Here is a 27,909-nt window from a genome sequence, read left to right as displayed (position 1 = left end):
GTTTACAGGGGGAAGTGACGTCACATAACCCTAGATGGGAGGTAACTCCCTGGGTAGATGGTCACTACCTTGCCTGTTTACACTTTTTGTGTTGGGTTGCTCCCCTTTAAAATTGTTTAAGACGGGTAGCCTTTTCAGACCTTTTGCATGTAAGACTGCGTCAATGCTTTTATGTGATTCGGAGTAAGAATATGTAATTTAATCATGTGTTGGTGAGGTATGTACCTTCAGAAAGCAAGACTATGATGAACTTTCTGGTCTTCAGACCCTCAAAAGTTCCACTAAAGGGGTTCTTTAAAGGACCCCCTATACATTAAAACTGGGGGTTTCAGGACCCTGTTTAAGATGGACTCTCTGTGGGGAGCCCTGACTGTTTATCAGGTGAGCAGATCAAGGACAAACCAACATTGACGTTTTGTGATTTTCAGCTGGCAAATGTGGACGTGATAGGGGCGCTGGACATGTTTGCGGACAAGGGTGAGTGGGACAAGTGTCTGCAGATGGCGGAGCAGCAGAACTACCAGGTGCTGCACAAATATGTCGCCCTCTACGCCACGCATCTCATCAAGGCCAGCAACTCTCAGGCCGCTATGGAGCTCTACGCTAAGTATGGCACACCTGCTCAACCACAGGTAAGAATCTGGATGTTTTGTTCCTACCCTTGTTGTAGATGTTTGGTATTTGTCAACTAAAACAATTTCAAATTGGTTTGATCAGTCTTTAAGGTAAATACCGCTTGCGTTTATAGAACAAAAAGGTAAACGGGAAAAAAACACTGCACACATGAATTGTCATGATTATCAAAAAATATTCTTTCTTTTCAGCTTGCTTTCTTCTTCTTTTCGTTGATTATTTCTTTCATTCTTTCTTTCTAATTCTTTCTTTTCTTCTTTTCTTTCCTTTTATTTTGTCTTGAAAAAATACTACAGCCATTTGTCAGTATAGAATGTTTTGTGCATTTTCTCCCTGTGGTTTGTCGCACAGAACTTCAACATCTACAAGCGCATATTCACAGACATGATCAACCGACGAGACCTGAACAAGCCAGAGGCCTACAAGGTGTGGGCTGACCTCAGGGACATGATGCTGGATCTGGTCAGTTTTATTGATTGATTGATTGATTGATTGATTGATACTTTATTTCCCTATTGCTGGAAGCATTTCACAACAGTTGTGCTGCCTAGGTTTGTAATTGTTAAAGTGTAATCAGCCACCTGCATTTCTGACAGAATGAATGAGATATTTTATGTGCAATGGCAGTGACACAGGGGTGAGATTTGGATTCCGTCTCTGAGTCATCAATTCAAGTTGACCCGTGTCCGTCCTGGCCTGGGTTTGAACATGTGAACCCAGGCTCACAAGTCCATGCAGTGCTTTACCAACTGAAAAAGCAGACTCCCAGTTTCTTTTATGCGTTTACTATTTTCTCTGCTGATACCAGTGGATATTTCTGTTGATCTACTCACAGACACTGTGGTAGTGTCAAGTGCACAATAATCCAGCTGAGAAGCTTTGAGTGGATTGTCTGAGTATGCAGATATGTTACAGACATTCACTCTATGAAAGATGAAATCCAAAACAGATATACTGCTAATGTTTGAAACTCATTCAAGAATCAAGAGACAAATTAGGTTGGCAAGTTTAGTTGTTGACAAAAGGAACCATTCATTTTCTGTTCATCAGCATAATTTGTTTTTGTTTGTCTGCTTACTTTGCCTTTAAGACCGCCAGATCAGTGTACTGGGGAGTAATTTGTTTGGTCTATAATGAAACGTTCAAATAACTATTGTTTTTTGATACATGAAAGGTTTTCCGCTGCTGCAAAAAAACCAAAAAAACAAGAGGCGAAGCCTTCAAGGCTCACGTAAGAAATCGACAAACAGTAACACACACACACACACTCACACACACACACACACACACACACACAGAGAAAGAGCATAGGTGAAACTGTGCAAGAAAGCGAGACACTAGATCTAGATCTGTCTGTCTGCATGTAGCCTACTTACAGGGACACGATTGCCAACTAGTCTCGGCCCGCTCAAAATGATAATGACCGAGACTTTCAGTACTTCCTTCGCGTGACGTCTAACCCTCTTACGTCATAATGTGACGTCAATGTAATGTGACGTCTTCAAATGTTAGAGTTTCTACCACAGACATACACACGCACATACGCACATACGCACGCACGCACAGACAGACAAAAGTTAGCATCGCATAGGCTACACTTACGTGAGCCAACAATCATTAGTGAATGCCATTTTTTCCCCCTGACAGTGTGAACACTTCACGAAGTCGTCAGATGCCAACAGCCCACAGCACGAGGAGTTTGAGACGATGCTTGTGATCGCTCACTACTACTGCACTCGCAGCGCTGCACTGACCCAAAAATCACTGGAGAGCATTGCGGGCAAACTCAGCGTCTCTATGCTGCGGCACACCGACATGGTTCCTGCCGACAAGGCGTTCTATGAGGCTGGAATCATTTGCAGGGTTAGTACTCATTTGTTTGATGTTTTATGGTGCAAGTGTGGGTTATACTGTATCATGTGGGAAAGGACGATTTTTTGTGTGTGAAAATGTTGAGGTTGAATAATCTCACATGTAAGAAACTAAATAGTTTTGGAGGAGGTGCATGACTGTGGAGGTGGCAATACACTTCCGTGAATCCAGAGGATTATGCCTAAAATAAAATGAAATAAAATAAAAAGTAGATTCAATTATTCAGCTTGTGAAGTAAAGCCCCCATGAAAATGATTAAAACTTCTTCGTTGGAATATTAATTGAACTGAGCTCAGTGAAATATGGGAGATTTTTGTTGGATTGTTTGGTATATGATTGTTGATTTGATGTGTTTGAATGCTCAAGGCTCCCTTTGCGTGTCACAGAAATATATTTCACCTTGCAGGCTTTTTAGTTAAAGATCCTTGTCTCAATTGCTGGGATGACTGGGACTAATTATTTTGTATTTTTCTTTTTGTCTTTGACAGAACATTGGCTGGGAGAACATGGCCTTTGTCTTCCTGAACAGATACCTTGACATCAGTGAGGTAAGGCAGTTTTTCTTTTTCTGGATTATATTGTGATCCTAATTTTCATGATATAAAATCATTAAAATGTGATAGAAAAAATATATTGTTTTAAATTTGCTTCTTACATTTATTGTTTTCTTCTTTTTCTCTCCTTCCAAAACGATTTCTCCCCACTCTTCTTATCCCTTTATCAGTCTTTCATGTCTTTGCATGAGGTTTTATTTTGTCTTTCCTTTATCCTGGTGACATTTTATTCCGCCCATGTATTGAAGCAATCAAGTTTGTCTATTGTTGAGCCTTACTCTCATCGTTGATATTAACTGAATAGATTTTCTAGTTGAGGATACTTCTGGGTCCTCGTACTTATTTCTCTTTTCAGCTGTTCTTCTGATATATGCCTGCATAATGTTCGTTTATCTACCTTTCAACACAGGCCATAGAGGAGGGAACGCTGGACATGCTTGACCACAGTGACTTCTCCGAGACAGACATTCCCTTTGAGATTCCACTACCAGAGAAACCTTATCTCACTGTAAGTCATACTTGCCTGTGCACAGTGATGCATGTCCGTGACTTTTTTCCAGCATTAACCACTGACATAGCTCTCATACTTATTTTTGTAATGAAAATATTATTATTGTTGAAGAAGAACGATACCTAAAATGATTGTTGTTGTGTTTTATTTTTGTTTTATTTGTTAATCTAAGGCTTGGGGTGTGTTTTTAGTTTTTCCTGAATTACTAGCTGATGTGATCAAGACTGTATCAGACAAAAATTTCCTTAGATCTGTAATATTTCATGGGGTAAAATCATTTGCTCTTTTTATCTAATATGAAAGTCATAGGATGTAAAGAGGGGGGCGGGGGGGGGGGGTGAGGAGTGGTATGTTTTGCATTTGTTGCCCCCAGGTACAGTGGAACCCCCCTTTTGAGACCTCCACAAATCTGAGAAAATCAGGTCTTAAAAGTGAGGGAGTCTTAGAATAGGGGTACATTTACAGAGGTGACATGAACAGAAAGTCTGAGAAAACAAGGTCTTTAAACGGAATGTGTCTTTAAACGGAATGGGTCTTTAAACGGAATGGGTCTTTGTGCGCGCCTTCGTGAGCGAGGCTGGTACTACATATTGTTCATACGAAATGACAAACACAGGTTACAAGCGATAACGCGCAAAAGTACTGGTTTATTATTTTACATCTGACACTAGGGATCAGTAATGTATATATATCGTTACAGTACCACGTATTGCGGTAAAAAACTTATGAACAGAAAGAAAAAGAGAAAAGAAAACAAATTATTAGACATGGCAAAAGTATCAAATGCATTAACAAGACACGAGAAGTAAAAACAAGAAAAATAAACAATCACAAGACAGGAGAAGACAAACAGACAAGAAAGTTACAATTACCAAACACTCGTTGGTTAGTCCTTCAACAACAATAAAGAGTTACGTTCTGTACGTTCAACAACAATAAAGAATTACGTTCCGTACGTTCAACAATACCATAAGCACTAAGAATACTCAAGAAACTTAGCATACATACGTTTAAAACCAAAATGGCTAGTTTCAGAAAAATACAAAACGTTGACTCATCAGGCCAGGAATACAAAGCAAACTGTCATACCAAAAAAGTCTAACGACAACGTTCCTGCGTTAATCAAAGTCACAAACAAGATATTTACTCATCCACTTTCCCTCAATAACGTTACAAGAAATAAGCCCGTTTACAAACGATCACCACAGACCGCAAGCTTCTTTTACCTAAATTCTTTTAACGTAAGGCTGAAAAAGTCGGAGAAAACGTTTCACTTCGAACTTCGTTAACCACAGAAAACACAAGTTATCATTATAAACATTAGCGACTTTCTAGCGTCTACAAATCATTGCTGTACGTTCACAACACTAGAACAGTTGAACACACAATAAAGAAACACTACAACAAGTCAGACTTTCAACTCACGTTATACATAAACAACTCACAAAGTCATTACAAAATGGCGACCAAAACACAACACAAAACAAGTAACAACAAAATTACCTTATGCGCTGTGTGGGTTGACCAGCAGTACCAAAACGTGTTGCCTCACAAACGAAGGGCACAAAACGATTCACACTTGAGAAACAACTGTCTCCAAGAACATTACGTTGACGTTAAAACATAAGAAACACTCCGTTGGTTCACTTAATAACCTTCATACGTTTACATCAAAACCAAACGCTTCCTAAAACCCTCAGATCGACTGACGAGACAGGAGTCAAGCAGCGGTATTTATGGAAACAAAAACCTAACATGGAATAGTTATTCAAAAGTCAAAGGTCACCGGATTGACCAACCAACAACATTCCTAAGACAGAATCGGGTGAAACTACTATTTTACAACCAATCAGTAACCGATCACGCACTCCGTGCATGCCCAAAACTTAAAACGGTATATTTAACAGAAAGAACATCAAGGAACTAGCTGACATCACAAAGCTAAAAACACGTGAGTCACACGTATTCTAAAACTTGCAACGCAGATTCGCAGGGCTCACCTCAAAATCAAGACACGAAAAATAGCACGTGAATCTCACGGTGTTCTAAGACTAAACGACGCAGTTTGTGACGCTCCGACCAAAACCAGGTCACAACAACTGAACAAGGAGCACGTGAATCTCACGTAAAAATATTAACGCTCCACAAAACGGGTCACAACAAGGTGCTACAATAAAAACACGGTTTACTTCTCTTTACATCGTGCAATGGCTTGAGCAAACGTAATTACAACAAAAGTAGGTGACTGCATGCCACATCGGCATGCACACTCCCACCGGAAATTATATTAATATAATTTACTTCAAAAACCTTTGTACAAACACATTCCTTATATCAAAAGAAGAATAACGCAGATTTAGACATTTCAAATTTACAACTCAAAACCATTGTGTTGCAAAACATTTACACAGCACTATTACGGTTCAATCATTTTCAATGTTTCAACACATCTCGTTTCAACTAAATGCCGTTAGTCATTACTCGACGGCATAAAAAAAACCGCACCACTTAAGCCATAAATGTCCGTTACATCATCTGGTATAAAAACAAACCGCAACAATCTACAACTGTCAAATTGGAAAAACACTCCAAAGTTCAATGTTCTTTCAGTTCGCTTACACAGCTTTGTCTTTGTGATTTTCACAATCTACTAACAGTCATTTTGTGAATCGGTCGCTCTAATATGCGACTATAACCAGTGGGACGGCCGTGATTGTCTAGAGCCTTTGTTCCAACATGCACTTTCACTCGTCTGACCAGTCCATCAGATCCAGGCATCACTTCGATTACACGAGCCATGCACCACTCTGATCTGCACAAGTTCTGGTCATGCAAGACAACAACATCTCCCACCTGTACGTTTGCCTGGGGACGTTGCCAGACACGACGTTTCTGCAAAAGTGAAAGGTACTGGCTCTTCCATAGCAGCCAGAATTCGTCTGCCATCCGCTGGACACAGCGCCAACGTTTCCTGGCGTACAGGTCTGGATCTTCAAACACCAGGGGGCGGAAGGATGGCACCTGACTTCATGGTAAGGACGTGGTTGGGGGTCAAAGGGCGTGGTCCATCTGCCGATTCCAATGCCAGTTTGAACTCGTTGCATGCACCTACAAAGTTCGTTCCTTTGTCACACCAAATGCGTGATATGTTTCCTCGCATGGAGACAACAATGCGTAGGGCGTTGATGGAATCACTTGACATGTCATCCAGGGTTTCAATGTGGATTGCCCTAGAGGCAAAACACATCACGATCAGCCCGTACAAGATTAATGTCATGAACTTGACGCAGTCATCACGGTACCCATGTTTTTTCTGGCGTTTCAGGCCCTTCAGATGCTTGACTGCGGCACCTCTGTTGTCGGGGAGGGACGGTTTCTCTGGTCGAAATGGTAAGGGCATCTCGTAGCGACCAGCTTCGTTGATCTTCACGTTTTCCTTCACGATCTTCATGAACTTTACATCGTCCTGGGACATGGATCCTGAGTCACTTGCAAAGTCTCTTTCCATAACATGTAATGGGTCAGTACACGAGACTTCGTCCACCTGTACCTTGTAGACGTGAGCTACACGTTCTTCTTCCCTCGATCCTGGCTTGACGATGACGCGCATGGACGAGGCTATGCTATCAAAGGCGACGGAATGCGGTGCCTTGCCGACGATGCTCCAACCTAACTTAGTCTCTACTGCAAATGGCAGTCCTTGGACAACGTTTAGGGGCATGAGGGCTTCAGCGCAGTCGTAGCCGATGAGGAGGCCTGCTTCACAGTCAGGGTACAAGGGGGGCAGTTTTGGAGACAGGTGTTGGAGATGTGGGTAAGCTTTGACAGTCTCTGAGGTGGGGATATGAGTGGGGTCAACGGTCAGATAAGGTCGTGAGATGGCAGAAGGGAGCCTGACAAACTCACTGGAGGAAGGAGACCGGACACGCAATCCAGAGTACTTCCTGCCGGAGACCACAGCATTGTCCTCAGTCAGTGTGGAGACCCTGAGTGTAGTCGGCTGCGATTTGGCTCTAACTTCTTCAGCCACTGACTGCACTACAAAAGTGGCGTTGGACATAGTGTCCAGTAGTGCGTACGTCAGCACTTCTACGTTGGGGTTAGAGTCACTGGAAACGAGAACGGGAACGATCATAGACGTGAAACCGATGCTGTTTTCCTCGCTGGCCTTAAGAGCAGACACCGTAGGGGTCGACGATGACAGTGGCTCTTGAACGTCAGCAGCAGAGGTACGGTAATTGTTCTTGTGTTCACTCGCCCCTTTGTTTTCACTCATACTGTTCTGATATTTGAAATTGTCATCGTGAAGACAAGTGGGATGAGCCTTCTTGCACTTCTTGCACGTCTGTCTCTGCATACATTGACGGCTCTGGTGATCCTTACTTCTGAGACATCCGTAGCAGATACGGTTCTTGAACAGAAAATCTCGTATCTCAACCAGAGGCTTCACTATGAGTTCCTTACATGTCCCAGCGTCATGGTCCGGAAGTTGACAGTGCAGACATGCGGAGACATCCTCTGTCAGGGTTGACAGGTTCGTTGTGAACTTTCTTGGTGTCCCCGATGCACTTGTCAAGCCGAAAACAGGGTCGTTAGAAATGTCTGCTTCGAGAGTAACGAACGACACGAGTTCATTGAACAGAGGATACCTCTTCTTTTCAACCTTGGTTCGAGCAACTGTTCTAGACCATCTGTGACTCATCCAGTCTGGGAGCTTTCCGACGATCTTCCGTAGGTACTGGGCATCATCCAGGATGCTCAGTCCACCAACTTCCTGGGCAGCAACGGAACATTGCTGCAAGAAATCGGCCAGACTTCTGAGTCCCTTGGGATCCTTGCTTTTGACTGGGGTCCATTCGTCCAGCTTGGTCCGGAAAGCTTGCGAAACGACGTATGAGTTGCCGAACCGATTTTCCAGCACTTCCATGGCTCTCTCGTAGGCATCACCTTCTCTTAGCAGAAAGAAGCCGGTCACGGCCTCCTTTGCTTGACCTCCGATGTACCGTTGCAGATACAATAACTTCTCACTGCTGGTTATGTTTTGTCTCTCGATGAGGAACGAAAACGACGACCTCCAAATTGGATATTGGAGAGGATCACCAACAAAAATGCACGGCTCCTGCATCGGCAAACGGTTGATCATCAGAGCGTCTGATAGGGTTTTGGCAAGAGAGTCCATAGGAGTGTCCTGCTTGGCAGGAGTAGCAAGTGGACGTTGGTAGTACGCAGACGGGGGGTAGGAGGCAAATGGACGATCTGCATGACATTCCTTGTCAAAGTTCATGTACGCAGGGGGCCTTGCGTTTTCGTTTCCCCAAATAACTTTGGGGGTGGTCTGATGTGGGTCCAGGAATGTGGGCACGAAAGGCTCTGGTTTGGGATGTAGGTGGGTATCATAGGGGAAACAGGGTGGGGTAACTTGAAAACGTCTGTGGTCCATGCGTTGGTGACGTTCTTCTGGGAAGTAGGTGTGTCGTTCTTGCGTCTCATCACCTTCCCTTGTCTCTGGTAGGTGATAGGACCAACCTGTGTGGTCGAGATCAGGCGGGCGAGAGCCTGTGACGCTTGTCGTTGAGTGTCCAACGTTGTGCAGAGGCGGCTGACCAGTGTATGCACCGAGAGGGTGCTGCAGTGTGGTCAGCAGCGCTGTAGGCCGCATGGAGGATGTAGTTGCAGCCGTCGTGTAGTTAGGTGTGAAGGGCTCCTGATGGACGAAAGGAGCGCTCATTCCGACGTGATGGGGGGCGTTGACATCCTCTCTACGTTGAGGTCCGTACGCCTCGTAGGTGGCGTTGTTGGTAGTAGCGGCGCTTGTAGAGGCGCTGACTCCAACGACGAGGTCCACGACAGGTAACGCGTGCTGTCGTGGCTCAGTCGTTGTGGTTCCTGCGACGAAGTTGGTGACAGCAGCGTTGACGTTGACAGTCGAGATGTCATGGGTGCTGGCGGCTTGGCAGACAGGAACAGACGTGAAGTCCATGGCTGGCTGGTGTGTCCTTTGGTCAGCAATGACGGCAGCTTGACAGACAGGAACAGACGTGGCGTCCAAGGCTGGCTGGTGTGTCCCTTGGTCAGCAATGACGGCAGCACCTGTCCCTATTCCTATCGCTGTTTGTTCATTGTTTAAAGGAGGGGCTTCAAGACTGTACAGGGGAACGGAAGGACGAGGGTGGAACCTAGTGTTCAAATCGACTGACGGTAGATCAGGGAGATCCTGCTGAACTGTATCACATTGTTCTAGTACCCGTATCCTAGCCTGCCGCTCTCTGTTGATATTTTGGCGTTCAGTAAACTTGATAAACCTCAACGCCTTCTTCTGCTTAAGTTCATCAAGAGCTGCTTCAGCTGCATCGTTAGCCTGCCTTTCAGCTTCTTTAACATCTGCTTCAGCCTTCCTTTCCGCTTCTTTAAGAACTGCTTCAGCTGCTACAGCTGCATCGTTAGCCTGCCTTTCAGCTTCTTTAACATCTGCTTCAGCCTTCCTTTCCGCTTCTTTAAGAACTGCTTCAGCTGCTACAGCTGCGTCTCTAGCTTTCCTAGCTGCTGTCCTCTCAACTTGTTGTTGTTGCAAGAGATCTAGTTCACTGAGCTGAGCTTCCTTTATGGCTTCTGCTTCGACCTTAATGCCAATAGACACAGCCTCTAGCTTAAGAGTCAATTTAGCCTCTTCAGAGCTAACACTTCCAGAGCGGAAAGACTCAGGGTGAGAACCGGCTAAGCTACCTGATCTTCTGCTGCCTGACTTGAAGCTAGCTGGCTTGTAAATGGCTGACCTCATGCTAGCCGTTTTATGGCTGACAGGCTTGACACTGACTGACTTGTGGGTGGATGACCCAACGCTAGGTGTAACACTGCTATGCCTGGAAGTAGGCTCCTTAGCCACCTGCACACTAGTCGTTTGTCTGACAAGAGCTTGATCAATGTCAAACATAATGTTCTGAACTGTTCTCTGAACATCATCCCAACTTTCCTGAATGGTTTCACCGCTACCAATACTACGAAGACCTTTCTCTATGTCACCAAGATCCTTGTACATGCTCAAAACAATTTGTTTCTGACTGGTTAACGACTCTTGATTAGGAGTTTCTTGGTTAAGCTCTGTTACTACCTCACCGATTGCTCGTTCCAAGAGTGTTCGTTGTCTTGCAAAGTTTCTAGTTTTGATCTCAATCTGGTAATCTCTACCTTTTTCAGTAGGCTTAATGTCACGCCTAGGCCTTTGAGAATGTTCATCTTCATCGCCGTTAATGTCATAACCTGAAGCTTCCAATGGTTTATCTGCTGGAATCTCCTCCATTACAATGTTCGCTTATTCAAAAGCACTAAAAACCTACATAAGGTTTATCTGTTTAAAAAGTAAAATGAATCGATCTGAGGGTCGTTTGGGATAATACACAAAAGTCACAAAAAATGCGCCGGATACGGAGTAGGAAGATCTCTAACCGACAAGTTGATCTATGTCGAACTATGGTTCACTAACACAGTGACAGGTAACAATAAAGTCTTTTGCTGGTTATCAACAGCTACGTTTACGTTCATTGAGCATCAATAACAACAGTTCTTTACATTCACTTGGCTGGACTTCAGCTAAGTTTGTTTACTTTAGCTAAAGTTCTTTCACTGGGCGTCAGCAGCTAAGTTTTTTACTGGGCGACAGCAACTAAAGTTTTTTACTGGGCGACAGCAACTAAAGTTTTTTACTGTGCGCGCCTTCGTGAGCGAGGCTGGTACTACATATTGTTCATACGAAATGACAAACACAGGTTACAAGCGATAACGCGCAAAAGTACTGGTTTATTATTTTACATCTGACACTAGGGATCAGTAATGTATATATATCGTTACAGTACCACGTATTGCGGTAAAAAACTTATGAACAGAAAGAAAAAGAGAAAAGAAAACAAATTATTAGACATGGCAAAAGTATCAAATGCATTAACAAGACACGAGAAGTAAAAACAAGAAAAATAAACAATCACAAGACAGGAGAAGACAAACAGACAAGAAAGTTACAATTACCAAACACTCGTTGGTTAGTCCTTCAACAACAATAAAGAGTTACGTTCTGTACGTTCAACAACAATAAAGAATTACGTTCCGTACGTTCAACAATACCATAAGCACTAAGAATACTCAAGAAACTTAGCATACATACGTTTAAAACCAAAATGGCTAGTTTCAGAAAAATACAAAACGTTGACTCATCAGGCCAGGAATACAAAGCAAACTGTCATACCAAAAAAGTCTAACGACAACGTTCCTGCGTTAATCAAAGTCACAAACAAGATATTTACTCATCCACTTTCCCTCAATAACGTTACAAGAAATAAGCCCGTTTACAAACGATCACCACAGACCGCAAGCTTCTTTTACCTAAATTCTTTTAACGTAAGGCTGAAAAAGTCGGAGAAAACGTTTCACTTCGAACTTCGTTAACCACAGAAAACACAAGTTATCATTATAAACATTAGCGACTTTCTAGCGTCTACAAATCATTGCTGTACGTTCACAACACTAGAACAGTTGAACACACAATAAAGAAACACTACAACAAGTCAGACTTTCAACTCACGTTATACATAAACAACTCACAAAGTCATTACAAAATGGCGACCAAAACACAACACAAAACAAGTAACAACAAAATTACCTTATGCGCTGTGTGGGTTGACCAGCAGTACCAAAACGTGTTGCCTCACAAACGAAGGGCACAAAACGATTCACACTTGAGAAACAACTGTCTCCAAGAACATTACGTTGACGTTAAAACATAAGAAACACTCCGTTGGTTCACTTAATAACCTTCATACGTTTACATCAAAACCAAACGCTTCCTAAAACCCTCAGATCGACTGACGAGACAGGAGTCAAGCAGCGGTATTTATGGAAACAAAAACCTAACATGGAATAGTTATTCAAAAGTCAAAGGTCACCGGATTGACCAACCAACAACATTCCTAAGACAGAATCGGGTGAAACTACTATTTTACAACCAATCAGTAACCGATCACGCACTCCGTGCATGCCCAAAACTTAAAACGGTATATTTAACAGAAAGAACATCAAGGAACTAGCTGACATCACAAAGCTAAAAACACGTGAGTCACACGTATTCTAAAACTTGCAACGCAGATTCGCAGGGCTCACCTCAAAATCAAGACACGAAAAATAGCACGTGAATCTCACGGTGTTCTAAGACTAAACGACGCAGTTTGTGACGCTCCGACCAAAACCAGGTCACAACAACTGAACAAGGAGCACGTGAATCTCACGTAAAAATATTAACGCTCCACAAAACGGGTCACAACAAGGTGCTACAATAAAAACACGGTTTACTTCTCTTTACATCGTGCAATGGCTTGAGCAAACGTAATTACAACAAAAGTAGGTGACTGCATGCCACATCGGCATGCACAGTCTTTAAACGGAATGGGTCTTTAAACGGAATGGGTCTTAAATTGGAGGGTCTTAAAAGAGGGGTTTGACTGTATTTATTTTATTTGATAAACTTTAGTCAAGCATTAGAGTTGATTTGTTTTATGTAATCTGTGCATTCACCTGCCTCAAAACTCACACAGTCCCAGCAGCATGAGGACATCAAGGAATGGGTGCTGGCAGTGTCCATGGACCAGAAGGTGGAACAGTCGCTGCCCAAAGATGAACGAGGAACCTACGAGGCCTCGCTAGTGGCTACTGACACTGGTATCAGATCTCTGCCCTGTGTCATCTCGGGTAAATATTTTGTTCCGATGTTTTGAGTCCGTTACATGATTTTCACAGATTCCCAGCAGATTGAACTTTCTCAAATGTCATCTTGAATCAAAATCACCCTGACCAAAAACCCACTTGATCCAGACAATATGGGTGAATTCTGTGTGCTTCTTATGGTATAAAAGCAAAGCAGAAGATCGTGGCACAGAAGCAATGTGTGTGTATTGAACAGGTGTCTACTTTTGAAACCATGGATGAAATCCATGACATTTAATGTGTGGTGTTTTCAAAGTCAATTTCTGCTTTAGTGACTGTAGCTGCACAATAATGGCAGTGATAAAAAAAAATGTGTTGATGTGGGCCAAAAATTACACTTGGTTCAGAAACAACAGAAAGGATGCCTGTCATGGTGTTGGTGTGTGTGTTTTCAGGGTACCCAGTGCTGCGTAACAAGGTGGAATTCAAGAACACCAACAAGGTGGCCAACAAGGACGACTGGAACAAGTTCCTCATGGCCACCAAGGTCAGTATATTATGTCATACACCAGGCATGATAGTATTCAGATAATTTGCTGATTTCATCGAAGTCTGTGTCATCTAAACCATCTTTTTCCCCCTCTATTTTGTGTGTAAACAATGCAGAAAATGTTATGGACTCATTGAAAAGTGTATTTTCAGGGAAGGTTGCTTCTGACCTAGCTCTTAGCATTAATTAAAGGACCTTCTGTACGTTTCAAGACTCAAGAATGTATTGTTTGTGCAAAAATAAGAACAATTGTTTTGCATTATCGTAGGTAACAGAAAATACATCACATTGACAAAGAAATGTTTTTATCATTGCGTTATTCTTTTGAATGTGGATAAGTTAAATACAATAGAAATATGTCAATTCATTCTTGTTTTTACAGCTTGGGAGGACATGAGTCATTTCCTGAACAATCAGTATTTTAAATGGTGTTATGTTGTTTGTTTTATAGGTGTCACACAGTCCAGAGCTGCAGGACGTGCTGAAGTTTGTGGGCAAATGGTGCGGTGCCACACCCAACCCCAGCTACTCCTTCCAGTAACTTCAACAACACCAGCAACAACAGCAACAACTCTGTTTGACAGTCCTTGATGAACATTTAGTGTGTTTGAATATCAGATGGTTTTGGTGCTGTCAAGAATAAAAAGTGAAAGATAAGGACCTGACAGTATGACAACAATGCAAAGACAACAACAAAGACATTTGTTTTAAGCGTACCTTTTTTCAGACTATTCATATTTCAAGCTTAATTGCAAATTCATGATTAAATACTTGCAACACAGGGAAGAACTCCTGATAATGATAATGAGTTGAGAGGTGAAATGGGTGTTGTGAATCTGAACTTTTATTATTGTGAAGAAATCTTGATGAGATATGCTCCGTCCAAGGATTTTGAGTTATTCTGTCTTCACAAATGGAAAGGTTATTGGTCCACTTTGCTTTTGCAGATATTGTTTATTTTCTGACATTGTTTGTGTATTTGTTTTTTTCGTTTTTTTAATTATCAACAAATGCAAGCCATGACAACTTATACTTACTGAGGTCTGTGCTAATTGTAAGTTTTCTGGTAAATTATTGTGACCTTTCTTTGAATTGATTTTCATTTGTTTTGTGGTTGTGATATTCAGCAACATTTGCTAACACTGTGATACTTTTTTTTACTTCAGCAAGGGTTTAAAGTGGGATGTAACTGTTTGAATAATTATTGTTGTTGGTAAAATGAATAAACTTTTGCTGCAGTCCAACTGTAATTTGTCAAACATCTCTCTCTCTCTCTCTCTCTCTCTCTCTCTCTCTCTCTCTCTCTGTGTTCAGTTTTCCTGAACACACACATTAGCACCATAAATTAGAATTGTACAAGGGCTGTTCAGTTATTATTTAGAATCTTGGCAATATGGCATTAAATACAAAATCATGCCATCAAATAATAGACTATCGTGAGGCTTGCACAAAAAATTAAGTTCCAGAGTTATGTCGTTTTCATATGGTCGACTTGGGAAGATACTCACTGCGCAATGTATGAGATTGCGTCATGAAGCTCAAATTCGCGATTTCGGAGCCATAACTTACAATAACTACAAAATATGATGCTCCTGCACCACTTTAAATCATATCATCTGACCCAGATGTCAAGAAATGACCATTGATCACATTACAATCGCGTGCAGCCTTTCTCATGTGCTTGAATTTCCCTAGTAACTGCGGAAAGTCAAAATTTGCACATAAGGCCAAAGTACAAACGGTAGTTTTGTGATGATATGTCATTTGTGAGGAATTGCAGGTGATTTTGTGCAGAAACTTACGTCGCGTGTCTCCCTTCGGACAGAAAAATAAGGTTGCAACCGCTTCGGACAGATTTGCCTAGTGCAACCACGGTATACCGTGTGGTTATTTCAACACCGAATAACATCCTGATACTGCAGACATAACTTACAAAACTCCAAATCAGTGTAGGTGGTGTTACAGCTTGTTTGCAATGCAATTAACATCATGGTATTGCTGCTGTACACGGAGAGAATGAAAAACAAGTCGCGTACAGCGAAATTGATACATTTAGTCAATCTGTAGAATTCACAGAATGAAATTGTTTGCACTGCATTTTTTTCACCAAGACTAGTAAAACCAAAGGTTGGTCGGAACCTCGTAGCCAAAAATAGCGCTGACACAATTGTCTCGGTAACACATGCCCAATGCACCTTATTTGCATACAACTGATTAAATTACATATCTTACCCAACTCACATATAGCAATTAACCCATAGTTCAGTGCTGATTCCGCTGTACGCGTCCCCTTGGTAACAAGGAAGACGCCTCTAAAAAAGAGTGACCTGAGACCCGTAAGGGTGTCTAGGCCAGCTCGAAAGCGAGGCTGCCTTCTGTATGCGCGCGCATACGTCACCATATTCTCATTCTACTCTCAGCGCTCAGTTGAACTGGTCGCATGTTGTACGCTCCGGCTGTTTTCAGCCTACTTTCTTGGTCTTCCCAACCGGGTTTGTGTTCCTCTTGGTTTCTTCTTGTCTCCGGACTTCGCATCGTTGTTGAGGTGAGATCTTTCCATTGATTACCTTGATTTTGGCGGCATTGTTGGTTTCGTTTTGGACTTGCAAAATTTTTCTCAAAATTGTTTGTGAGTTGTTTTTGTCATGGCCGACAATGCGAACGGGAAGAGGTCAACGCCTAAGCAGGTAGCTGCTTTGCCCTCTCCTAAAAGTTCTTGTAAATCTAAAGCGCCCGGCCAAGCGTCCGTGTCTCTTTTGGATACGGAATCAAAGAAATGTATTGATGTTGTTGTTTACTTGCCCGAGCCTACGGATAAGTCCGTTCTCGGTGATAAGCATGTTGTAGGGGATGCCTCCCCTGTAGTTTCTGGGCTTGCGTCCGCAGACGTGGCCGCTTTGCTTGTGACTTTAAGCTCACAGGTTTCTGCTTTGGCGGCCGAAGTTTCGTCAACAAAGGCAGAGCTACGTGCACTTCCGGCCGGGGTTGCGGATGCTTCGTCTCTGGCCAGTGTTCGTTCATCCCCGGCTGCTACTGTTACGAGGGCGGATGTTCATGCCTCTCAGGATGGGATCTCACGGTTTCCGGTTGATGGTTCGCCTTCCGGTGTTCCGTCTTCCGCACAAGGTATGTGGACTACACGAGTAGCTGGGTCCTCCAGCAAAAGTGTAGAGCGTTGTCTTGACAAAGTAGCCCTTGTTGAAACCCTGGGTGAAAGTTCCAACCCATCTGCTGACACCAGCCGCTTAGTCGGTATGTCAGTGGGTGATAGGGGCCCTGACAAGCGAACGGAAGTTCCTATGCAGCTCGTCACGTCAGTAGACAGTGGCCTAGTTGTAAGGCTTCCGCTTCCGCCCAGGGGGCAGGAAGTTGGTGGTAGTAGGGCTGGTTCCGTGCTTGACTCTGATAGTCAGTGCGAGGACCAGCTTCCGGAGTGCTCGGAAGGACACGACGGCTACCTGGATGATGGTGCCGCCTATCAGGCTAAAGGTACTGGATTCTTTTGCCGCGAAGGCTGTCAGATGCGGTGGCTTTGGCAGCTGGGGTGGCTTCAAGATACAACAGGATCTTTCGGTGCATTTCTATGCATCCGGTTGGTTCTGTTGCTTACCAATCCACGGCTGGTTCCGCTTCCGCTTTTGCGGCCGTGTGTTCCGGTTACAGGATGGTATAGCCTTCTACCGTTAACACTTTGGTGTTGGTAGTCGGCACTCATCAGCCTTTGGCTTCCGGTTCCGCTTTTGCGGTTCCTCTGCTGCTACACAGGCTGCATCCATTTCCTCTTCCAGTTTTTAGCTGGCATGAGGCAGGTGGATGGAGGATCCGTTCACGGAGTTCCGGGTTTTGGGAATTTTTCCAATCCTTTCCCGGTTTTTGGCAAGTGTGGCCTCATCGGGATTGGTTTCTGGTTCTCATCCTTTCGATGATCGTTAGGATACTACTGAACAGGATGATGAGGATTTCAGCGAAGCTGCGATCTTTGTTATCACTGACAGCAGAGGTTACTACACGCTATTTCCCTGAAGGGTTAGCGGTAGCATCGTCATCTGCCGTTTCTCCTCCATCATTTTTGGGATTTATCGCAAACGATGTTTTTGCCCCACTTCGGCCTTTGTTGGCATCTCATGGGGAAGCTCCTACTTCAGCTTTGCCACTGTTTGTGTCATTTTCAGCTGATTTGAGCCTTCTAAGGAAAATCTTTGAATGTTATGTTCTTAGATCCTCTGTCGGGGTCGTGGACTTGCGGAGGGTTTCAAAATTGAATCTCCTTTGTCACCACTCTTTTTGTAGGCAACGCTCGGCTAAGCACCTGAGGCGGTGGTGTCTTAGCTTGCGTAACCTGTGCAAGTAGCGCGTCACTCGCTGAGCGCTATCCGTAGGCTTCGGTTAACTCCAAGCCTGAGAACTTAGTTTTTCTTTTGAGTCACTTGAGAAAATGTGACTCTATGTAATCGGTCAGTGTTAGTCTGTCCGGCCGGCCGTCCGTAGACACCACCTTAACGTTGGACTTTTCTCGGAAACTATCAAAGCGATCGGGCTCATATTTTGTTTAGTCGTGACCTCCAATGACCTCTACACTTTAACGATGGTTTCGTTGACCTTTGACCTTTTTCAAGGTCACAGGTCAGCGTCAAAGGAAAAATTAGACATTTTATATCTTTGACAAAGTTCATCGGATGTGATTGAAACTTTGTAGGATTATTCTTTACATCAAAGTATTTACATCTGTAGCCTTTTACGAACGTTATCAGAAAAACAAGGGAGATAACTAGCCTTTTCTGTTCGGCAACACACAACTTAACGTTGGGCTTTTCTCGGAAACTATAAAAGTGACCGGGCTCAAATTTTATGTGAACGTGACTCCCAGTGACCTCTACACTTTGACGTCTGCTTTGGTGACCTTTGACCTTTTTCAAGGTCACAGGTATGCTTCAGGTATGCATTGTGTTGTGAATAGCAATTTCTTCCTGTCCATCTGATGCCTCATATAATATTCAGAACTGCGAAAGTGACTCGATCGAGCGTTTGCTCTTCTTGTTGTTCTTTATACGGAACCGCCCCCGGGTACCCCGGAGTTGGCGAACATCCATCTGGGTGTTAATAGCAAGGAGAAACTGTCCGTTTGTAAGGACAAGGATCTCCTGGCTGTGGTGGATTGTGTCCGCACTTTCTTTACGAATATCGCCTTTGAACAAGACTTGCTTTTGTTCTCTCTCTTGTGCGGTTACGTCCTATCTGGATTTCTTTGTGTTCCGACAGGACTCAGATACATAGGATGTAGCTTTGCTGTTTGCCTGTCTCTTCCTAAAAGTATTGTTCTTTTGTTGAGACTTTCTTTTCTTCTTTGCTTGAAGGTTCTCTTTGTAAGTCCGCTTCTATGCACGCGGATTCTTCCCTAACAAAGAGAAGCTCACTGCAAAAGGAAAGCGCCCGGCAGGCTTTGGCTTTTGCTCGTTTTCAAAGAAAAGCTTCAGGCTCGCCTTTCTTGACTTTAGCTTTTGTCTCCATACCCTCGCTTTCGCGGCATGGCTGTGTCAAATATCCACCGCTCTTCCCCTGGGGCAGGTTGCGGTGGGTGTTGCTGGGCACACAAAGCACGCTTTCTCTTACACTTCCGACAGTTATGTCAACTGAAAGTTAGTGCTTGGCATCACTCTCCTTTTCGCCTTTGTGTTTTCCACTATGGCTAAGGGGGATTAGGTCTTTCTGTTTTTGGAGGGATTCACTGGTGCCTCCCTTTTGGGTATCTTACAGGGATCGTTTGGTTGTTACTTCCACATTTTGATTCACAAAATAGATCGGAAGTGGCTGTTTTTTATTGATGTCAGAGCTTCAGAGTTCTGATTTATTTATAAAGTATATCGATTGTTTGGCCGTTTTTGATCTCTTTGAGGAGATTGTGCAAGCGGCTCTTTATAGAAGTCCTTTACTTCAGGTGTTACTTGGAGTGCAGGGCTGGAACACATTAGATGTTCAAGGCAGCTCAGCTTTGATATGGCCCTTTGTGGTCGGCTGGTCGTTAAGCAATCGAACAAAGGGCTGGAACGTGTGTTGTTTCAAACAGACGACACCACAGTGGTGCTTTTCTCTTCAAGAAAAGGGGGTTTCTCACTCCCTATCGCTTCCGCATGGATCATGAGAGGTTCTTGTGTGGTTTTACCATTACGAGATCTTTTTAGCAGCGAAGTACCTTCATGGGAGGCTCAAGGACTTAGCGGACTCGCTAAGTCTGTCGGTCATGAATGTCCACTCGGAGTGGACTCTATCTCACCACGCGCTTTTGCTTCTTTGGGTGAATGAGAGAAGCCGCCGATAGAAGCTTTTGCCTTTTGGTACTATCGCCTTTTGCTTAGGTTCGGCTCCTTGTTTCTGGATCCTAGAGCATGGAAGGTCAATACATTTGACTTTACTTTGAGCGGCCCGCCGGTCTCTCAGTATGGGCCCGTTCAATCTTGGTTGCCAGACCTCGTAAGGCTGGCAAGAGGGCACCGTTTTTTCTCACACTTGAATCACACGGGTGTCTACTGTAAGGGTATTTTTGAGATGCTCAGGGGCTTCTGCCTCAACTCTGGACTTAGCTCAGAGTTCGTATAGGGGTTTAGCGTCTTCGTTTTCTTGTCACGGTGACTGGCTTGGAACAAAGGGCGTATTTTTTAACGGAAAGAACTCCTCCTCTCTTTGTTCAATGCAGGTGGCGATCCACCTATTCTGGCTTTCCGATTCTTCTCCCACGTTTTGTGTTTAGACATTATGTGGTATCAGTTACACTGAAACAGCTCAGTGTAAATTTTCTCGTGGTGGCTTTTTAACCAGCACGTTTAAGAGAGCCTGCATTAGGCTGACTGAAAGCTAATCCCCAGTCCTTTCTTGGGCTTTGCTCCTAGTTTTTGGAGCTATTGAGATTGGATTCTTTGACTCTTAACAAAACTAGCCTTGCTGATCATCACGGAAAGCGGCCATGCTTACTCTAGTAGCTTCTGTGAGAAGTGGGAGTAAGTGTATTTTCTGGCTAGGTTTGCTATAGACAGCTTTTTGGAGAAAGACTGATCTATGGCATTTAGGTTTCTTTCAAAATTTCTGTCAAATAAGCAGAAACTGGAGAAACCAACTTCGATTCACAGTTCAAACCTTTTAGCAATAATCTGGCTCCTCTAGAGTCATATTTAGCCAATTGAACATTTCGAGTTTCGAAGATTTTTCTGACTCGCGCTGATCTTTTCAGATCATTGAGTCTAATGGCTCTTGTTCTTATCTTTCAACTCCGTCGCGTTTTAACCTTGAACGGTTAGAAACGACGTTAAACACCGGTTAAAGATAGAAAGAATATCTATCAACTTTGGAGTCAACCTTAGCTGGATGGACTGCCACATTATTTAGGCACGGTAGCGAAGTGAACGCTCTGTCTGATCTCGCTAAAGATATTTCTCTGGAGAGGGATGGCTCCTACTCCTTGAAAGGCAGGCTTAATTTTCTCGCTAAAAACCAAAGCCTGAACAATCTTCTCCTCGCATTCGTATTCCTCCCTTGAGCGATATACTCGCTCCTGGAGATCCTAATCTGTCAAATTGCCCTGTCAGGGCTTTAGGCTGCCTATCTAGGTCTTCACTGATTCGCTCAGACACTCAAAGGGTATTGTTCATATCCCTCAACACGGTGTGTGGGAAGGATATCTTGAAGGTTACCTTGGCTAAGTGGGTGTCAATGACTATTAAGCAAGCCTACGCATGGTTGCAGAGCCAGTCAGGCGATGTCAGGGTGGTTTTTCCGCTCACAACAGCCAGGACTCGTGAAGCTAGAGCTTGGGCGTCTTCTTTGGCTGTGCTTCTCTCAGCGGGGCTCCTTTCAGAGGTCCTTGTGGCGGCTTATTGGAAATCTGAAGTTGTTTTCATCAATTTCTACTTGAGAGAGGTTGCTGCAAGGCGGCAAGATGGCAGTTCGGCTCTGCCGGCTCTTGTGGCCGCAGGGCAGGCTCTGCGGTCTTAAGTTGGTGAGTACCCCCCTCCTATAGTAGCAATCTGCTATATGTGAGTTGGGTAAGATATGTAATTTAATCAAAAATTTTAGTAATAAATTTTCATTTGATTAATATACTTACTCAACTCACGGCATCGTTTATTCCCTCCCGCCTCCCCGCTGTGGGGGGTATTTGGGCCTAAAAAATAAGTGAGTTGGGCTTCGTGTAGAATGAGAATATGGTGACGTATGCGCGCGCATACAGAGGGCAGCCTCGCTTTCGGGCTGGCCTAGACACCCTTACGGGTCTCAGGTCACTCTTTTTTAGAGGCGTCTTCCTTGTTACCAAGGGGACGCGTACAGCGGTATCAGCACTGAACTATGGGTTAATTGCTATATGTGAGTTGGGTAAGTATATTAATCAAATGAAAATTTATTACTAAAATTTTTGATTTTCTTGATTTGTGAGCTCTTGTTTTTTAAATCCAAACGCAACATATTTTTTATTCAGTAGATGGTAAGGAACACAATGCAATAATTTTAAATCTGTTTGCGAAAAATCGATTCTAATCACCACTTTGATAAACAGACTAATTAATCAAAGTTTCAGCTTGCAAAGCTGAAATGCAATCCCATAGTCAGCAATAAGTAAAAGTTTGGCTGACACTGAAAATGTCAAACAATTGATTAAAAAAAACGATGGCGTGGCAGCTAGTGCCGCCTCAACTAACACTAAAAGCAGAATAAGACGTAATCATTGACAGTTATCGAAAAAGGGGGGGGGGGGGTGAAAGAATATGTATAACATATGTATAACAGTTTCATGGAAATCGCCGGAGTAGTTCAAGTTCTGGTCTCCACACACACGTACACACACATTGACCACTACGAGGTGACATGATTATATAATACATATTACAACAACAGCAAAATCAGCAACACTTGGTTTCTTACGAAGCTGAAACTCGACACTACCATCCTTCTTTCGTTTGAAACCGAACAAGATAAAGTTACAAGCAATGGGCTCGAGTCGTTATCAAATCGTACTAGAACGGCCGAAACAGTCAGAACAAGGATCGGGAAAGCCCGAAGTAGTAGCCCCAATCAAAATCCGATTCTGTTATCGTCATGTTCCTCGTACGTCGTGCTTTTTTGGACTCCATCCAATTTTCTCGAAAATCGAAATGTTGAACTTTGAAGCAGTCAAAACATAAAACGCACTGCTGCGCGTGCTGACTGCGTGCACTCACACTATTGGAGCATGTTCCACAGGCACCCGGTAGAAACAATTTTGCTGAGTATTCTGGAGTGGTTGAATATGATCCTGGATGAGAAGCTAATCGATTATACGAGAGAGAGAGAGAGAGGGGAGAGAGAGAGGGGGGGAGAGAGTTTTCATCTGCTCGAGTGGAGTAAGAATCTGAGATGTGTGTGTATCCTTGGCACAAAGGGTCAAAAATCCAAAAAAATAAACCCTTAAAAAAATAAGGCCTTATTTTTGAAAATATGCCCATATTTGTGAAAATAAGCCCTTATTTCTAAAATAAGGCCTTATTTTCTAAAATAAGCCCTTAAATATTTACAGCCATAAGGAAATAAGGGCATAATGAAATAAGGCCTTATTTCTGTTAAGGCCTTACTGAAATAAGGCCTTATTTCTGTTATGACCTTAAAAAAATAAGGGCATAAAAAATAAGGGCATACACAAATAAGCCCTAAAAAAAATATGCCCTTATTTTTCTGCGCATAGCTACTGCGCATCCGGACATTCGAAAGCGATCAAGATGTATACACTGATATAAATGAAACAGTCATTTCATGTAAACAATGCTTACCTTGAGCGCGCATACACTTCATCGGAAACCCCAATTCTCTCGCAATTTCCAAATTCAGCACAAATTCTTCTCAAAAGTTCATCACGATCACTGAACCCATTCGCCATGTATGTTATGAGATCTCTGCGCATGTGTGGCGCAGCCGACTTCTATTCAGCTTCATGATTGGTCAAAAAAATAAGGCCTTATTTTTTTAAGCCCTTATTTTTTTTATGCCCTTATTTTTGTATGCCCTTATTTTTGTATGCCCTTATTTTTATTAAGGCCTTACAGAAATAAGGCCTTATTTCTCGTAAGGCCTTATTTTAAAATAAGGGCTTATTTTTTTATGCCCATATTTTGTTAAGGGCTTAAAGATTTAAGGCCTTAATCATGGAAAATAAGGGCTTATTTTCAAAAATATGGGCATATTTTCAAAAATATGGGCATATTTTCAAAAATATGGGCATATTTTCACAAATATGGGCATATTTTCAAAAATAAGGCCTTATTTTTTTAAGGGCTTATTTTTTGGATTTTTGACCCTTTGTGGCAAGGATATGTGTGTGCGTGTCGGTGCATGTTCACGTCGTGGATGAGGAATGGCGCTCAGTGGGGATTGGCCCGGATGGGGTGCTGGTGGTAGTGCATGTGTGTGTGTGTGTGTGTAACTTGTGTCACAGTGTGTGAGTGTGTGTGTGTGTGTGTGTGTGTGTGTGTGTGTGAGTGTGTGTGTGTGTGTGTGTGTGTGTGTGTGATGTGGTAGTGCATGTGTATATATTCACAGAATCGTAATTAACTCAAGCTAATTCAGAGGAGAACCATCAACTTCCACATGCCTGTGCTTTATTCAGGTCACCCGAGGCTTCACAAAACCAGTCCCGATAAAGGTTCTCTATTTTTAACGCGTGACGCCGTGTACTGTACGTGTACACACAGTCAGCTGTGTCGAAACTGAAACTAGGCTCTTTTAACAGGTAAGAATGTAAACAAACGCAGAACTCACTTTCGTCTAAGACCACAGCGCAGCAAAATCAATACTTGAGTCAGCTTCATGGGAAAATCCCGGCAGCGTTGTTTCTTGGAATCGAGTTGAGAATGCGAAACAGCAGTTCAGTAGGAGGAGAATAACGTAATACTTCTGCGCGTTGTCTATAAAGCTTCCTCGATCCAAACATGTTGAAGGCAGTGCAGTGTAGAAGAAGAAGGAAGCGGTGTGTTTTTTTGCATTGTTGTTGCGACTGAGTTATCAAATGTTGCGTCGATCGACTGTGGCGCACTAGCGCAGATAGTTGTTTACAATTTGAAAGACGTCTATTCTGGTGCATTAAATCATTAGTACATTGTGTTTACACTAAACGAGAGAACTAAACGAGAGACTTCAGAGTGTCTTTTCTCTGCGCAGACGCCGTGTGTTCGTACTGGCAATAGAGCTTGCGGCACTCAAAAGGTAAGAATGTTTTGAAGTTGTTATTTTATTTTGATCTCTTTGACTGTCAATAGTAAGTGGTTTGTAGTTTGTTTTAGTTATGTTTATCTACGGACTGACACGATTTGTGAAGCACATAGACTGACTGAGATTGTCCTAGCATCCGGACTAAATGTAATACATTGTGCATGCTATGCATTAGGCCTAATTTAGTCGAATTTCACGAAAAGAAAATCCCTGTCGTTTTTTTAATATTTATTTATACAACGCTATTTATTTTTATTATTTTTGTATCGCGGATTTTGTGTGGATGTACTGTATGGATTTTGATTAACAGCCGACGACACCATAACGCCCAGGCGTCGTTGTTTGCAAATTGCGTGCTTTGGAAGCTGTCACATGTGTTGGAGGCACCTCGAGGCGTTACATTATGGCCAACCACTCCAAAATTCTACCCTTCCCATGTAAACCATCATGTAAACCATCAGATAAACCATCATGAAAACCATCATATAAACCATCATATAAACCATCCTGTAAACCATCATGTAAACCACTTCATGGACTTCCAGCAGTATCCCACCACTTGGACGCATCCAAGTTAGTCAACAGCATGACTGTCGCTGTGATTTTTTGGTATGTGTCCAAGTCACGTAGTACCGTAGCGTGTTGTTATCCTGTGTAAAAGCTTGAACAAAACTGTTTTGATTTACAAGATGTTTTACACGGTAAGGACGGTATCTTTAAGCGAAGTCTATTTTTATCAGCATCGATCTCATTGTAGTTAAGAAACCTTTTTCCAGCGGTTAGGATGACATTCGTTGTGTAAAATTGATTTTCCCCAGCGGTTGTTGATTCTGCACACTACGCCGCTGAATCAGACTGACCTGTTCCTTTTCGACTGTCTGTCCGTCTTTCTTTTGTTGAGAAAGTCGGTTTCTTAGATAAGAAAACAGATGGTGTCAAGGTAAATTCTTTAAGGAAAAAAACTCGGTTTATAACCGACTGTTGAGGTCACTACACTACACTGCTCTGTGTGTGTGTGTGTGTGTGTGTGTGTGTGTGTGTGTGTGTGTGTGTGTGTGTGTGTGTGTGCGTGTGTGTGTGCTGGTAACTTAAAAAAGTACATCTCCTTTTACAATCAATACCAACTACGCCCTCCCCCTTTTTCGCACTCTCTGTGTGATGGCGATGGCGATTTTTTATATTTGTTTCTTCTCATCATCTAATATAAGAAAATGTGCGTATGATACACATGATAACACACACCATACAGAACGACACAATATCCAATGCAGATTATCGTCTCAGTGACTCGTGTCAATGTTAGAACCGTGCACATCTCTCTCTCTCTCTCTCTCTCTCTCTCTCTCTCTCTCTCTCTCTCTCTCTCTCTCTCTCTCTCTCTCTCTCTCTCTCTCTCTCTCTCTCTCTCTCTCTCTCTTCTCCAAACATCGTAGGCTACATCAGGCATTCGAGAACAACAACCCCCCCCCCCCCCTCCCGGTAGTCTTTAGAACTCACGCAGCAAAGTTTATGGGCGTAGACCTTTTTTCTTTAAAAATACCCCTGCGGCAGCATTCGCTCGCAATAAGCATATGTCGCACTGAGGTGACAGTAGAGGGGGTGAGCCTACTGCACGTTTTTTCAGAACACACGAGGCTTCTATCGAAATGACTCTTTTTGAAACATATACACCCAGTAAGGTTTCTGAGCTCTTTTTTTTTTGGCAACAGTTTGTCGAGATCTCTAGCCGTCGTTAATGTTTTTAATGTGCTATCATATATTGGTCTCTCAATCCAAAAAGCCAATTGGGCCTTTCCACTAATAGGTACAACACAAGGTGCTGTTTTCTCGTGTGCCTGTTCTGTAAACATGGCAGCTTTGAAAAGTTCTTTCTGTTTACCTGTATGACCTGGGTCATGTGCTTTTTTGACATCTGTCGATTAAGAGATCGCTTTATTTCTCATCTTGATTGGTATTCAATTACATATTGAGCTTCGCAGGTGTTTTGTGAACCCCAACCAGAAGCTGTAAGTACATGTTGATAATGTCACAATTAGCAGTATAGAATATTTATAGAATATTTGAAATATGGTTGAAAATGCATCACACACGTCAACGGTCCACTTTAAAGTGTCACGAAAACAAACTGTACAGTCGAGTCATATGAAAGACTCTTTCTTAAAACGACCCAGTCTGCTCTTTATATTATTTTGTCTGGGGGCCAAAGGCACGGCGCATGCACATGTCACTTTTTAAAGACACACCACATGTCACTTTTTAAAGGCACATCACATGTAACTTTTTAGCGCTTGCTGTGACAGATCGGTCATGATTTTTACGTGCAACATCCATAAAACATTTTTTTTTTTGTTTTTTTGTTTATGCAGGGGAAATAGGGGCCGAAGTCAGAATGTGTTTAAAAGGTTTATTCTAATATGATAAGACATGTGTTGCCCCAATTGCATGACTACTATGTCACCCTATATTTTCTGAATAAAATACTTTTAAACCATATTGAAGATATGTCATCAATGGCAAAGGCATTTTGAACTAAAATACACATTTGTTGTTCTTAATACCTGGCTTTAGAAAACTTAGACCGACAGAAATCTTGAGTAAGTCAGTACTGCACGTTTACGAACCCTCTCGCTCTCAGGTCCAGCTCTAAAAAGCTCATCAAAATACAAAAATTAAATCTCAATTGAAACCTGCGAAAGGAAGTCCCTTTAGTACCGAGCACCTTCTGTTTGGAATTCTTTGCCCACTGACCTCCGCAGTTGCCCTGCATCCCTATCACTGTTCAAATCGAAACTTAAAACACACCATTTCCTAAAATGTCTATCTTAAACACCCTGTCAAGCCGAGTCCGTTCCTGATGTTAATTATGTTCTCTATACATT

General features: G+C 42.8%; 2 protein-coding genes across 4 annotated transcripts in view; both read left to right on the top strand.

The window, feature by feature from the left end:
- LOC138966757 (intraflagellar transport protein 172 homolog) overlaps positions 1-15,051 on the top strand; it is a 60,165-nt gene extending 45,114 nt beyond the window's left edge. For both annotated transcript variants that reach the window (XM_070339089.1, XM_070339088.1), the window contains 8 exons: positions 429-632; positions 985-1,095; positions 2,281-2,496; positions 2,994-3,053; positions 3,469-3,567; positions 13,149-13,302; positions 13,713-13,804; positions 14,259-15,051. In XM_070339089.1, coding sequence (XP_070195190.1) covers positions 429-632; positions 985-1,095; positions 2,281-2,496; positions 2,994-3,053; positions 3,469-3,567; positions 13,149-13,302; positions 13,713-13,804; positions 14,259-14,348 — 1,026 coding nt within the window. In that variant the 3' untranslated portion in view covers positions 14,349-15,051. The remainder of the gene's footprint in view (positions 1-428; positions 633-984; positions 1,096-2,280; positions 2,497-2,993; positions 3,054-3,468; positions 3,568-13,148; positions 13,303-13,712; positions 13,805-14,258) is intronic.
- Positions 15,052-24,581: 9,530 nt separating this feature from the next.
- The window catches only part of LOC138966740 (3'-5' exoribonuclease HELZ2-like), a 33,193-nt gene continuing 29,865 nt past the window's right edge, over positions 24,582-27,909 (top strand). For both annotated transcript variants that reach the window (XM_070339068.1, XM_070339067.1), the window contains exon 1: positions 24,582-25,024. The gene's annotated coding sequence lies outside the window, so the exon portion shown is untranslated. The remainder of the gene's footprint in view (positions 25,025-27,909) is intronic.

The sequence above is a fragment of the Littorina saxatilis genome, linkage group LG5 (assembly GCF_037325665.1).
Source record: "Littorina saxatilis isolate snail1 linkage group LG5, US_GU_Lsax_2.0, whole genome shotgun sequence".
Taxonomy (NCBI): Eukaryota; Metazoa; Mollusca; class Gastropoda; order Littorinimorpha; family Littorinidae; genus Littorina; species Littorina saxatilis.
Note: the sequence above shows the minus strand (reverse complement) of the source record. Positions and strands in the feature narration are given on the sequence as shown.